Source organism: Lampris incognitus, chromosome 2 (assembly GCF_029633865.1).
Source record: "Lampris incognitus isolate fLamInc1 chromosome 2, fLamInc1.hap2, whole genome shotgun sequence".
Taxonomy (NCBI): Eukaryota; Metazoa; Chordata; class Actinopteri; order Lampriformes; family Lampridae; genus Lampris; species Lampris incognitus.
The window spans coordinates 10,480,352-10,495,297 of NC_079212.1; the positions used below are offsets into that span (position 1 = coordinate 10,480,352).

Below are 14,946 nucleotides of genomic sequence, written 5' to 3' on the forward strand. Positions count from 1 at the left end.
CGAGTACGTTATACATAACAGAAATATTGTGCGCAATAAGCTAGGCTGTGCATTACCAGTCCACCTTCTCTTACTCTGTCACCCTCTCAAACACAGCTTTATCCTCGGTTTGTGATTGTGGTTTTGGTCAATGCATGTTTTTTAGACTACTGAGGCTTCCGTATGAGATTTTTCCCTAAGTGGTATCCACAGCTTTTGTTTACAGTGCCAGAACTTTTGTTTTGGTCAGAAAGAAGAGGCTGCCACTGACGATATGGCGGACTTGCTATGCTTTACATGCAGTGTATGACGCTGGGCAAACAGCCCTAAAACAAAATAGTGCAACACTGCTCACTTTGCTCTAGCCTGGGTTAAATGTGAGGCTTGCGGGTCGGGTCCGTATGGTTAATTAACGCAGTTTAGCGGGTCGGGCGGGGCGGATCGCCTCTCAAAAAAGGTTGGGTGGGTACAGGTATTAAAAAACCCTGACCTGCGCATTACTACAGAACTCATTAAAATTCAGCGCTAGGACTTACTTTTTAGTGACTAAAAATAAAATAAATACTAGTTTCTCTGTTAAAATAGTGAGATGCAAGTTTTAGCATCCAAGTTATTTTCAGCTATTTCAGGAAGAAAAAGCAAACGCAACACACATTTTATCTCCATTAAGACCAACTGGAAAAAATTCCTTAAATTTTCTTTATGAAGAGTAAATTTATTTCAAATATGAAGATGGGGACACTTGTTAACGTGTATTTTAAGACGACCAGTTATTAAAAACATCAGGTCAAAACCAGCTGAGACAATGAGAAGGTTCAGTAAGCCAACTTTAGAGTACAGTTCACTGTAAAGGCTACATGGCAGCGCCTTGTGTTGATCAGATCTCAACTTTATAAACTTTGATCAGTTTCCAGACGTGTAGAACTTCGGTGTGTTTTTCCAACACGACACAGCAAGTCACACCAGCATACATGGATGTGATCAATCCTGGCTCATACAGGGAACCGTTAGCTAGCTAGTATCACAGATTAGCCATATAAACACTAGCTAGCATGACAGATTAACCATACATACGTAACAGCCTGAGTTAGCTAGCTAGTATCACAGATTAACCATACATACATAACAGCCTGAGTCTGGATCAACAGATGAACCGGTCGTGTCATTTAGCCTCCTGAACATTGGCTTACGACCGAAAGACCCTGTAAGACTCAGCAGATGCAGCGAGGAAGTGGAAAGCTAATGTAATCTGTGAGTAACTGAAAAGTTGTTTCATGCAGTTATATTTACATGTTCTTATGGACATTTTGGAAGATGAATGGTCTCTTCAATATTCCACCAAGTTTTTACACAGGAACTCTTTCACTGAAAGAGAAAAGGATTTATCTGACACACACTAAGCTCACAGCAGTACTCAACACTTGAGCACTAACATGCAGGCGTGTTTATTTTACACTAAGAGACAGGTGACAGGAAAGACGGGCGCTGTGGAGGGAAATCGGAGGGCTCCTGGTGGATCAGGAGACAGCAGAAGGAGCTGTCTTACTGCAGAGTCGACCCAGCAGACCGGCCATCTGCAACAGAGAGTTCACACCCTCCACCACACGCATGTGGGTGTAACCAATTTCCTGATGAACGAACACACACACACACACACAAATAATTTTCAAACTTCTTAAAGTTTTTTGGTCAGGTACTGATCTAAAAATAAAATCAGCTTTATTGACAGTTAACAGCCAGGTGCTCTGGAGCTGCTGATCCAGCTCCCTATTCATTTCTGAATACATTTAATTAAATTTCCACTTTAGAAATTGCTCAATTATCTATATTATCAAAATCCACAGCTAACCTCAGTTTAAACAGCATTATTTCTAACATTTTAACAGAGAGGGAGCAGCTCTCCATCAGGTCCTCACCTTTATAAACTCCAGCTTGAGGTACTCTGGCATCTGGTAGGTCTTACAGACCCTGAAGATGTTACCGATGATGTCTTCTGGAGAGTAGCCCAGAGACCACAGCTGCTCCACCACTTTATATGCCGCATCAATGTTGGCCTCCACGCAATGTCCCAGCATGCTTTTTACCAGCAGAGGGTGTGGCTCGTCACACACCTTAAACACGTTTTCGCTGCTGATGAAGCCAAAGCCAGAGTTGGTGGACTGGAGGTTGTTCAGTGCCTGTTGGTACGAAACAAGAAGAATGCAAGTGCTCTTGAGCCAAGCGTTGATCTGAATTGCGCATCTTTGCGATGCATGATACACGAATAATATCAGTAACCACGTGCACCCTCTCACTCCCAAACTTCCCCCTCTGTAGCTGGTACACAAGCTAATAGCAACCAAAACAACTTGCTATAAACCCATGATGCATTATGCTGATGTTCTCTCAGTTTGGGTCAGATTTAAACAAAAAGGTGCGCATGGTAGTTGGCAAAGTGAAATAAAGCCAACCATTATTATTAAACTGTGGAATCCAATTACGATACTGTGGTTTTCCCATTCAAAGAGTTGTGTGTGAAAATGTAGTATGCGTTTTATCGTGTAGAGGTTAGAGGCGAAGACTGTCTGACCTGCCTCATGTCTCCCTGGGCGGTGAAGATGACGGCTTCCAGCCCATCATTAGACACCTCCAACCTCTCCGCCGCGACCACCTCCTGCAGCCTGGCCAGGATCTGCGCATCACTCAGTTTGGTGTAGCGCAGCACGGCACAGCGAGACTGGATGGGCTCAATGATCTTATCTGAGGCGTTACAGGCTAGAGCGAAGCGTGTGGTCTTAGAGTAGATCTCCATTATTCTCCTCAGGGCCTGCTGAGCCCCATCTGTCATACTGTACAGAGAGAGAAACAACACATGTCCAAAACGCATCTGAACACCTCCTGGATAACATTGAAAACTCTGAATCAGAAAGTCTTTATGCATGCTCAATAATCCAGGTAAGAAAATCAAAGAAAGTTGAATCAGTTCATCTGGACACAACGTTGAAAGAAATGTTTCATCACTCATCTAAGTGACCTCTTCAGTCTGAACTGACTGCAGGTATCCCAGCCTTATAAACGATACAGTGGCATAACGACTGAAACCAACGATTGGTTTCATATGCAAATTCAACTTTCTTTGATCTGGATCGGAAAGGAGAAGTAGGCAGAAAGACAGATGACAGACAAAATGATGTCTAGATTGATGAATGACATCTTTGTGTTGGACAGACAGAGGTAGGTAGGTAGACAATCGGGTGTTGTTTCACCTGTCTGCCTCATCCAGAATGATGACCTTGTGTCTTCCTTTGGGCAGAGTGACCTTCTGCTGGGCAAACATCTTGATCTTGTTTCTCACCACATCGATGCCCCTGCAGTCAGTGAACATGAGTACCAACAGTTCATTACACTTTTACTCACATCTAACGGAACCAAGTGGAAGAATGCCGTCAACAAAACACTGCTGAGGTGCCTATAAACACAGCACTTCAGTCTCAGTAGCTGTAAATCAAGTCTGTCTAGGAAAAATGGCCTGAATTTTATTCAAACATCTGAAACAAGTGGTCTGTGGTCAACACAAGCTGAAGAGATTTGGACATCTTATTCTGTGTTCTGTCTCATTTGACCATACCACTCCATGGTACACACCTGAATCATCACATATAGGCACATCAGACTTGTACGGGCTCAGAGAAAATCACTGTGTTACTTCTTTCATCCCATGTTCCTTTCAACCTGCCCCCCCACGTAGTGCCCCCTGGGTAATGCAATTTATTTAGGGCCATAATGAATTGCCCAGAGAACCTGATATAGAGAGGGCAGAAAAGAGCTGCCGGTAGGCAAGAAAATGTCACGGTACACCAAAAAGTAAAATGTATGAGTGACAGTACCGGTGAGTACCACTTCGAGCACTGCTGTTTGTGTAATAGACGTCCTGTTGTGCTCCTGTATTGTCATTCTGTCCTAATGGTGTATGGTCAATGGAATTTGGAGACATGAAATGCAAAACAACTTTCAGATTTCTCTATAGCTTTACCAGCAGGCTTTTCATTTCCAGTGTGGAAATGAAACGATAGGTGGTCTCACCTATCGTTGGAGGCGTTCAGCTCCAGCACAGCGTCTTTCATGGCAGGGCCCAGCAGCGCTCTGGCTAAACAGAGGATACTGGTGGTTTTTCCTGTGCCTGGAGGACCTGCAACCATCATCACACACATTAGGATTTAATCTAGAAAACACACACATAAGGCAGCACAACTTCAGTCTTGTTTTGAGAAATAAAATTAGTAAGACTGGAGAAGACACAAACCGACTGTTATTCATTTAATAAAATTATTCCTGTTAAAAAAGAAAAAAAAAAAGAAGAAGAAAAAAAGAAAATTAAGGGGGGAAAAGAACCAATGTAATCAAAGCCACAGAAAGCTGAATCAGTTCTTCTGGACACAACGTTTGAGAGAAACGTTTCATCACTCATCTAAGTGACCTCTTCAGTCTCAATTGACTGCAGGTATCCCCACCCTTATAAACAATACTGTGGCAGAACAACCAAAACCAATGATCAGTTTCTTCTGCAAATTGCCGTGACCAGTAACTAGTTAGAATAGCAATGTATACTAGTCACAGAGGTTTGAGGAATAGTTACAATCACAGCATTGTAAGTTGGCAACAGATGTACTCTTAGCCCCCCCCCCCCCCCCGGTTCAGGGATGGTTTTTTTCTTTTCACATAGCCTTGTGAATGCCTCTTTCACTCTCCGTTCAAACCAGCATTCCTCCCTATCAAGGATTTGCACATCCTCATCCTTCAAAGAATGGCCACTGGCCTGTAGATGGGTATAGACTGTGGAGTCCTGGTCTGATGTGTTAGCTCTTCTGTGTTGTGTCATCCTCTTGGCCAGCGTCTGTTTAGTTTCCCCGATGTACAAGTCATGGCAATCCTCCCGGCAGTTAACAGTGCACACTATATTGTTCTGTTTGTGCCGGGGGACGCAATCCTTGGGGTGGGCCAGTTTCTGGTGCAGTGTGTTTTTGGGTTTGAAAGCAACTGAGACATGGTGTTTGGAAAATATGTGTCTCAACTGTTCCGAAACTCCCACCATATACGGAATCACCACTGGTTTAGCTGAGGCAGCTATTGTTCTTTGCTTCTCTTCGATCGGCTGATGCACTGTTTTGGCCGTCTTCCTGGCTTTGACAAATGCCCAGTTAGGATAACCACACTTAACCAGGGCTTGTTTAATATGGGATTTCTCCCCTTCCCCGGTTGCTGTGTCGGGGAAGTTGTCAGCTCGGTGGTACAGTGTCATCTCATATCAAACAGGCCCTGGTTAAGTGTGGTTATCCTACCTGGGCGTTAGTCAAAGCCGGGGATTTGCCCAAACAGTGCACCAGGTGATCAGAGGAGAAGGACAACAGCTGCTAAACTGTAAAGCAGTGGTGATTCCGTATGTGGCGGACGTTTTGGAACATTCGAGACACGTATTTTCCAACCACCGTGTCTCAGTTGCTTTCAAACCCCAAAACACGCTGCACCAGAAATTGGTCCACCCCAAGGATCAGGTCCCCTGGCACAAACAGAGCAATATAGTGTATGCTGTTAAGTGCCGGGAGCATTGCCGTAACTTGTACATTAGGGAAACCAAACAGATGCTGGTGAAGAGGATGGCACAACACAGAAGAGCTAACGTGTCAGACCAGGACTCCACAGTCTGAACCCATCTACAGGCCAGTGTCCACTCCTTCAAGTATGAGATGTTCACATCCTTGATAGGGAGGAAGGCTGGGTAGAACGGGGAGTCATAGAGGTCATCTATGTGAAGAGGGAACGTCCATCACTGAACCGAGGGGGGGAGCCTAAGAGTACATCTATCGCCATCTTACATGGCTGTGATTGCAACCGTTTCCCAATCCTCTGTGAATAGTACATATTGCCATTGTAACGTTAGGGATACCAGCAGTCAGTTGAGACCGAAGAGGTCGCTTTATACCCTTTTTACACCAAAATTAGCGTGTATAAGCGGGGTTTTTAAACGCGGGTAAACCCGCTAGAAATAGGCAATTGACTCCTTTCAGTGCCAGCAGACCCGGGCGGCAAGCAGACGAGTTTTTGTTTTTTCAGCAGACGAGTTTGCCTTTCCCCCCCTGTAGCGTCATGTTTGACGTCATGACGTTCGCGCCGGAAAACGAAAGTCCCCCACCCCACCATTTCTTAATTTTCTCCCCAATTTTTATCTGGCCAATTACCCCGCTCTTTTTGAGCCGTCCCGTTCGCTGCTCCAACCGACCAGAAGAGGCGCTAGTGCAGCGACCAGGACACACACCCAAACCCGACTCCACCCGCCGACACGGCCCAATTGTGTCTGTAGGGACGCCCGACCAAGCCGGGGGTAACAACGGGGATTCGACCCGGCGATCCCGTGTTGGTAGGCGACGGAACAGACCGCTACGCTACCCGCGCTCCCGGAAACGGGGAGGTAGACAGTAGAAAGCAGCGTGGCAGCCAGAGAGACAGGCGGTGGTTAAACGTTACTTTTTATATCTTGTACTTCAGTCTCTCTTTCAAACCATACTAACTCAACGCGGACTGAACGATGTTCGAGCGCTGCTTGAACGGAGACGGATGGAATTTGTGGCCGAGATGGCAAAGAGTCGCACAAGTTACCGACGCCAAGTTGCCGGCGCGATTTTATGACGCACGGACAATGGCGCCGCGTCATCTCGCAAATTAGCGTGTCCACCCGGGTGTCGCGTTTACGTCAATGCCGATCGGAGGTGGAGCCGGTAAATACCCGTGTCTACTGCAGAGCCGTTTGACCCGGGAGTGAATGCCGATTGTACCTTTATATTGACCACCAAAGGCGGATATTAGCGAGTTTTCTTGGCCAGTGTGAAAGGGGTTTTAGATAGCAAGCCACTTTATTTTTGTCATTGTACAGTTGTTTTCGTTACAATGAAGCTTGTCTTCTGCATTTAACCCATCCTGTTGTAACCGGTTATTTTCTTGCCCGAGGCGGGATTCGATACGTGTGTCTGCACCACAAGGCGACATCACTCCCCGCTCGGCTAAAGGGTCAGACCCGTTAGCTAGGGGGCTAACGTGTCTTATTAGTAGTTTACACTATTGTATAGCAGCAGTGGGCAGCTGTGGTGCAGCGTCCGGGGACCAACCCCAGTTCTTTTTCCTATGCCTTGGTCAGGCAAGAGAATAACCCTAACATGCATGTCCTTTTGTTAGTGGAAGGAAACCGGAGCATCCGGAGGAAACCCACGCACCTGGGACGGCCAGGGGTTCGAACCCAAGATCTTCCTGCTAAACAAATGCAAATCAATAGCTCCGATGGCGACGGGAGCTACTGGACATCGGGGCACAGGAGAGCCACGCATATCTATGGCTGTTACCGACGGGCGTTGGTAAACATCGGGACACAAAGAGCCACGCAGATCAATAGCTCTGACAACGACCCCTAGAGGATAAATTCTGAGTCTCATCACCAGCCAGTCGGACTAGCTTGGTCCAGTAATAAAGGCACGAACTGAGGAAGCCTCTTGGGTGAGAGGCGAAACGTCATCACGGATATATATCAAGTCCAGTTGCACTTGATTCAACTCCTTTGGATAACCATGACCTGGATGAATGAGAACATTCACAGACATCTTCCTGCTGTGAGGTAACAGTGATGAAACGTTTCTCTCAATAAGAAGATTAATTCATTCAATCATTATCTTAACCGCTTGTCCTGCTCTCAGGTTCTCAGGGTCAATAAGAAGAAAACCACTATTTTGTCATTGCATTCTAACAACGAATGTGTTCTCCGCATTTAACCCATCCTATTGTATTGTCGCACTGGGCAGCTGCAGTGCCCGGGGACCAACTCCAGTTCTCCTTTCCGTTGCCTTGGTCAGGGGCACAGACAGGCGTATTAACCCTAACATGCGTGTCTTTTTGAGGGTGGGAGGAAACCGGAGCACTGGAGGAAACCCACGCAGACATGGGGAGAACATGCAAACTCCACACAGAAAGGATCGGGGACAAATTTGTGATATTTGGGCTACACAAATAAAACTGACTTGAACTGAGACGGCCTGGATTCGAACCCAGGACCTTCCTGCTGTGAGGCAGCAGTGCCAACCACTGGGCAACCGTGCCGCCCTCGTGTCCAGTTGAACTGATTCAACTTTGGGATTTTCTTACCTGGATTATTGAACATGCATAAAGACAAAGTAATCAAAGCATTAGTGTTTCGGTCTTTTCGTGTTTCTCTCTTATCGGCGTTTCCCTCCCTCCATAAGCACCTGCATGGTTTTTTTCTTCTTCTTATAATCTCGTTTACTCGTTTTTTTCTATGGAAACGTGCAGATGTGCGTCTTAACACAGTTACTTGTCTCTTTGTGGTTCAACATTCAAAACTCTTCAGGGTTTATTTGAGCAGATACCACGATTTGTTGTGCAGCAGACTACCTCATCGGCAGGGAAACGGTCTGTCTCTACTGTATCTCACCTGCGATGATGATATTGGGGACATTTCCCTCTCTGGCGAACACCTGTAACCGGCTGACCGTATCCTCGTTCCCCACGATATCGCTCAGTTGGAGCGGTCGGTATTTTTCCACCCACGGTAGTTCATAACCGCTGCTGGAACCTTTCACCGGAGCTTTATCTTCTGACTTCTCTTTTTCCATCTGTTCTTCCGTTTGTGTGCGTTCACAATCCGACTCCTTCTCAGCATCCATGATGGAGCGCTTCTGCTCAAGCGCGCCAACCCGCCCGGAAGTGTCCCGACGTCACTGACGCGTCAGTAAATTATATTTTCATTGGTTGATCGCGTCAAGATCGCGTCAAACGATTGGCCAAGAATCGTGCACTGAAACCGCGCGATATTTAGAGCCACCCACCCACCCCCCCGCCCGGGAATAATTAAAGGCAAATTTTTAATTTCATTTAGTGAAAATATCTTAGTCACTCACCTCGATTCATCATTGCACCATGTACACAATGTAGCGAATTCAGATAATGATAATTAAAAACGTTATTTATATATCGTTTTCCATACACGAAATGCAAGCGCTCAAACGCGTTAAAACAAGCGCGAGCAAAAATAAAATTAAAAATGAAAACTATAAAACAATTTGAAATATGACAACAGAGAGGTGTGCAAAAAATATGATTGAAATTATGATCCAAGTAAAAAAATGCATGTGGTGTCATAATGCCAAAATAATTTTTTAAGTCATTCATTTGTTAAGTAGATGAATAATTGTGACAACTGTTTTCGTGGAAATTTCTCATGAATTACTTTACACTTTTTTGAAAGCAGAAGTGAGAGACTGAGCTCTACTACTTTTCATTTATCATTTCAGGTCAAACTGTATGTTCACAATGCCGTTACACGGTTCCATATCATCTCAGAAGAAGCTGAATTATAACAACGCACGGTACAAAATCGTATTTGTTATTTTGATTAGTAACATTAATTATGCAACTCCCAACATGGGTGATGATTGGACCAGCCCTCTGGCGGAAGCCGCCGCGTGCAGCGGGGGATAAACGTCATCACCCGAAAGACTTCCTACTTCCGCAAACACAGTTGATCTGAATGATCCGTCAATGCGGCGGGTTGAACACAAGCGTCTTTCTCGCTGTTTTATTCTTTATATTCCGTCATTTATGAGTCAGCATGACTACCACCAACCCTTCCAACGCCTCCTCCGGCACCGAGCCGCCCGGCCTGGAGACCCAGCGGCGGGAGATCCAATCTCTGCTCCGGGAGTGTGAGCTCCGAGAGGGCGACAGTTGGTGAGAATCTCGCCGCCCACACACACACAGACAGACACCAAACACACACGCACACAGATCAACTCACTAACATGCGGACGCGGGATAAGTGACAGTGCTAGCAGCTAGCAGCGGCCATAGCCCTGCCTGGACCAACGTCATCCTTGAAATGTTGTTAGCTAGGGGAGTTGGAAGTTCACCAACCTAAAGGGGACAGTAGCCCCGCCTCCTTCCCCTCAACCAATCAGATCTGTCACACTGTCGGCGCCGTTAAGAGCGTCTGAAGACAACGTTAGTAGTTTTTCTACAGAAGTTCACGATCAACTCTTAAATCTATTAAGTGTTCAATACGTATACAATCGCGTCCTTGGAATGGTCATCAAGGGGAGAGGTCAGGTTTCGATTCAAATTTGGGGTTGGGATTAAACGGAGGTTTACTCCAACCATCCGTCGCGGAATTGAAACGACCGTCATTGGCTGAACGCGAAGGGGCAAGGCGGAGCTTCTCTCCGAGCCAGCTCGCTGAACCAGCCACTGTTAGCCGGGTGGCTACAGGCTAGGCTAATCGGACGCTAACGGTGTTGTGCACCTGGGTTGTGTTGGAGTTTCTCCAAGCCTGGCGTTTTTCACTGACCGATAAACTGAAAGACTGAAGGAATGTTTCGATTCCATAGTTGCGTTACTTTTGCAACAGGTGACCAGAGAAAGACGTCTAGCTTCATGCCTGTCTGATGGTACTGGTTTAGTCAAAGAAGTCGGATCATAACCAAAAGTGAAAGGCGTGCCCAGTGATGAGTTCCAAACGAACCAATAAACTGTCGGTCTTATCGATCTATTGAGCATTTTGTAACGTTGTATCCGGGGAGTGTCAATGATTGACGTTTTATTGGAATTTGCCTACTGCTCAGCTAAGAGTAGTATGAGTGTTATGAATACAAGTGAATCTGATGGTTAGCTGTGGAGTTTAACAGCAGTTTAAGTTAACAGTACTAGAAAAGACACAAGTCATCCATCATTGATGTCATAAATTGTATCTTTAAGTGAAATGACAAGGACAGTATATTTTGTTCTTACGTTTTGATGCAAGTTCACTATAATGAACTAAACCACCGAGTAAACCCTATTAGTTCTGTGGACATAGTGAGAATTGCTGTTCTCAATGAATTGTACCAGCATATTTCTCCTGATAACATAACGGCTGAGGCTTGGCGGTCATTTATTTCCAATAAGCTAAAGAAATTATTTTATTTTAACACATGGCCGCTGCACGAGAGTCTTATTTCTGTAGCGCTCCTAAGCAACAATAAGGTAAAATACAATCTGTTTACTGTTCAACTTGCAGGTATAAACTGATAGTATAATATGAGTAAAGACATCTAGTTTTTTTTTCAAAGTTGCCTAAATTGTGAAATATGAACATCATTGATGCTAACAATATGACAAGCCTTTGGGAAATGGCACTCCCAAGTAACTTTACAGGGATGTGATACATGTCCAGTGATGACACACTTGACAGATTGTAAGGAGAACAATGCTTCAACGCATTTTAAAGGACTTTTTAGAGTTCACATATTTTGTTTTCAAATTGATGGCCCAAGTAGCAATGGGAGAGCAGAGATTACAGGACTAGAAGAAAATGAAGCATAAGTGACAGAGAACTGTGACCCCAGGTTAAAGTGTATTAGTTAATCCATCGTGAGTTAGAACAGAGACATACGGAATGCAATGTTACAACCACAAGCTCACAACTGCCACCAGTCATGGTGCAAATCAAGAAATCAAACTCATTATAAAGTAATTGTACCCAAGCCAAGTCACTCTGTAAAACACAAGGAAGTGTAGACCCATTGTAATTTTTTTTTAATAATGGTGACTTATCTAAAAAAGAACAAAAATTCCATAAGAACCACACTTGGAAGTGAAACTGAAATAGCTCCCCAGCCCTGACATAGTATAACATCTAACAGAGGAAACTAGTGGCTGACTCGTTACACTGTTTCACTTTCATTTCATGTTCCAGCAGGATGATTACAGGTATTATCTGCCAGGTTAGGACTGTGAGGTGTGACCAGTGTGACTGATAATATGAAAGAAAGGGGCTTATCTATGATGACAGAAAAAAAATAGCTTTTTTTTTTATTATTACTACCAGTGTGTCACTCAGTTTCTCTCAGGACAGAGTGATTCTGCAAAAGATTACATTAGATCAGATCAGCTCACTAAATTTTACCAAGCTAAATTCCTAATGCATGTAATGCACATGACAATTAAGGAAGTTCTCATTCTGGGGGTGTCCCAGTAGTGTACCAGTGTATTCCATTGCCAACCAACACGGGGATTGCCAGTTCAATTCCCCGTATTGCCTCCGGCTTGGTCTGGTATTTCTACAGGCACAATTGACCATGTCAGTGGGTGGGAAGCCAGATGTGGATATGTGTCCAGATCACTGCACTAGCGCCACCCCTGGTCGGTCGGGATGCCTGTTCGGAAGGAGGGGGAACTGGGGGGAATAGTGTGATCCTCCCATACGCTATGTCCCTCTGGTGAAACTCCTCACTGTCAGGTAAAAAGAAGCGGCTGGCGACTCCACATGTATCAGAGGAGGCATGTGGTAGTCTGCAGCCCTCCTCAGATCAGCAGAAGGGGTGGAACAGCGACCAGGATGGCTCGGAAGAGTGGGGTAATTGGCCAGATACAGTTGGGGAGAACAAGGGACAAAATTCCAAAAAAAAGGGAAAAAAATAATTTCTCATTCTGATTCTAAAGCGCTTCGTTCTTACCCTGTACACTGGAAACCATTAGCGGCATTTCAGGATTGTTATATGGTTTATTGAGCTGATGACTGTTTCAAAAGTGAATTTATTAATCTGAACAGCTGTTTTATAGAACTGTTGCAATCATATATTTGAGTTTAATGACAATAATTTCAATCCGAAACCCATAATGTCCACTCAACCATGGCTGATGGATTTAGGTTTGGATAGAGCACAGCCTCAATTCCAGTACAAAAACAACACCATCATTAAATTTCACACAGATTACAAACAGCTCACTGGATACACATTGCAGTGCACATTGAACTGGAGTCAGAATTTTGCATGTGGAACACATTATTTTAAACCATACTACATTTCAGCATATCACAGACAAAATCAAAGCCCTAAATAAATTGTCATTACAGCTCTTTCCAGCAACACATCCAGGTTACATTCCAGGGCATATCTACCCAGATTCTCTCATCATCATTGGCAGTCACACAGGTTCAAGTGTGACTGTCTCCTTCTAGGTCCTTGTGGGTCTTCAGGTAGGCGTAGAGGCTGATCCTAGAGCCACATATTTTTGGGCAGTGTGGGCAAGGGTGTCAAGAAATGTTTGAGGATGTGGTTTGGCCTTTCTGGTAACTCGCTCCTTTCTGAGTCTGCGCTTGTTTTCAGCAGCACAGAGGAGGTCATGGTTGTAGCACCCAGCACCCTCACGGACAACCAGTCTCCAGGCCTCCCTGTTTTTTGCTCCTTGTTCCAGGTGTTAAGGTCGATGCCAAAACTTTTGATGTGGGCCTTGATATTATCTTTATATCGCTTCTTTTGTCCTCCTGGGGCACAGCGTCCTGTCACGAACAGAGTAAAGGACTTGTTTTGGGAGACAAGAGTTAGACATGCAGAGAACATGGCCAGTCCATTTCAGCTGATGGCGTGTGATGGTGGCACTTATAATAATAATACATTTTATTTGTGGGTGCCTTTCAGAGCACTCAAAGATACCTTACAGAACACAGTAAAAAAAACTAATACAAGCAGCACTGTATCAGACAGCATAAAATCAAAACAAGCAGGGTAGACAATAAAAAGTTAATACAACAGATAAGTATAAAATCATCATCTGCTCAAAACTCAATGACTTGTGTATCAGACTGAATATGCCAGTTTGAAAAGGTACGTTTTGAGATGGGATATTTTGAAGGTTGAAAAAAAGTCAATGTTTTGAATGTCTTCTGGGAGAGATTTCCATAGGCCGGGGGCAGAATGACTGAAGGCTCTAGTCCCCATAGTAGTCAAAGTGGGTTGATGATGTAGTGAATTGGAGAGCAGAAGAGGATCTGAGAGTGTGGGAGGGCGTGTGGATATGAAAGAGTTTGGAAAGATACGAAGGAGCTAGGTTATTAAGGGCCTTAAAGGTGAGGAGCAGGATCTTGAAATCAGTACGGTATTTAACAGGGAGCCAATGGAGTTGCTGAAGAACAGGAGTGACATGATCTATGGAAGGAGTTCTGGTAATGATACGGGCAGCTAAATTCTGGACCAATTGAAGTTTATTATAAGTTTATTAGTTATTAGTTATTATTTATTTATTGTAGTAGACATGTTGGCCTCCTTGAGGATACTGACATTGGTGCACTTTATCCTCCAATCTGATCTTAAGGATCTTCCTGAGGCATCGCTGTTGGTATGCCTCGAGTGCTTTCAGGTGCTTGCTATATCTGGTCCAGGTTTCTGACCCAGAAAGTAGGGTGGGCAACCCTGCCACTTTTTACACCAGAGTTTTTGTTCTGGCCTGAAGGTCATGATTTTGAAAAACCCTTTTACTCATAAGCTCGGCTAGCACAACTGAGATGATGGTGTATTTCAATGTTATTGTTGGCTTTGGAGGAGAGAAGGCTGCCAAGATACGGGAACTGATCCACATTTTCGAGTCTGGGGTTGTCTACAGACAACACAATGCTGACATGACATCACAATAGTGGGCGGCACGGTGGTTAGCGCAGTCACCTCACCGCAAGAAAATTCTGGGTTTGAGCCCCGGGGTAGTCCCACCTTGGAGGGTCGTCCCGGGTCATCCTCTGTCTGAAGTTTGCATGTTCTCTCCGTGTCTGCATGGGTTTCCTCCAGATGCCCCGGTTTCCTCCCACAGTCCCAAGACATGTAGGTCAGGTGAATCAGCCATACTAAATTCCCCCTAGGTATGAATGTGTGTGTGTGTGTGTGTATGTGTGTGTGTGTGTGTGTGTGGGCCCTGTGTGATGGCCTGGCGGCCTGTCCAGGGTGTCTCCCCACCCTGCCGCCCAATGACTGCTGGGATAGACCCCAGCATCCCCGCGACCCCCTGAGAGCAGGATAAGCGGTTCAGATAATGGATGGATGGCCAGACCAAGCTGCTTGTATGCCTTTCCAAAAGCGTCCAGTATGCGCTGTGGTTCCTCTTCTATGAGGCATTGTCACTGTAAGG

The 14,946-nt window shown here is 45.0% G+C and overlaps 2 protein-coding genes across 2 annotated transcripts in view; one reads left to right on the plus strand and one right to left on the minus strand.

Moving 5' to 3' along the window:
* Nucleotides 1-686: 686 nt before the first annotated feature.
* On the minus strand, nt 687-8,710 carry rfc2 (replication factor C (activator 1) 2). Its single transcript, XM_056274519.1, has 6 exons — nt 8,450-8,710; nt 4,042-4,147; nt 3,225-3,326; nt 2,549-2,807; nt 1,896-2,156; nt 687-1,607 (listed from the first exon to the last, which is right to left on the minus strand). The coding sequence occupies exons 1-6, from the start codon at nt 8,679-8,681 to the stop codon at nt 1,497-1,499; spliced, it is 1,071 nt and encodes a 356-aa protein (XP_056130494.1). The 5' UTR covers nt 8,682-8,710; the 3' UTR covers nt 687-1,496.
* A 915-nt stretch (nt 8,711-9,625) lies between these two features.
* Nucleotides 9,626-14,946, plus strand: part of usp11 (ubiquitin specific peptidase 11) — a 61,735-nt gene continuing 56,414 nt past the window's right edge. Inside the window, exon 1 of the mRNA XM_056275191.1 lies at nt 9,626-9,744. Within this exon, the coding sequence (XP_056131166.1) occupies nt 9,626-9,744 (119 nt within the window). The remainder of the gene's footprint in view (nt 9,745-14,946) is intronic.

Excerpts from the sequence above, each read along its gene's own strand:
- rfc2 (XM_056274519.1), bottom strand. The coding sequence starts at position 8,681 with ATGGATGCTGAGAAGGAGTCGGATTGTGAACGCACACAAACGGAAGAA. Across the intron at positions 3,327-4,041 it reads CTGAACGCCTCCAACGATAG|GGGCATCGATGTGGTGAGAA; the intron begins GTGAGACCACCT and ends CACTGACTGCAG. Across the intron at positions 2,808-3,224 it reads ATTCTGGATGAGGCAGACAG|TATGACAGATGGGGCTCAGC; the intron begins GTGAAACAACAC and ends CTCTCTGTACAG.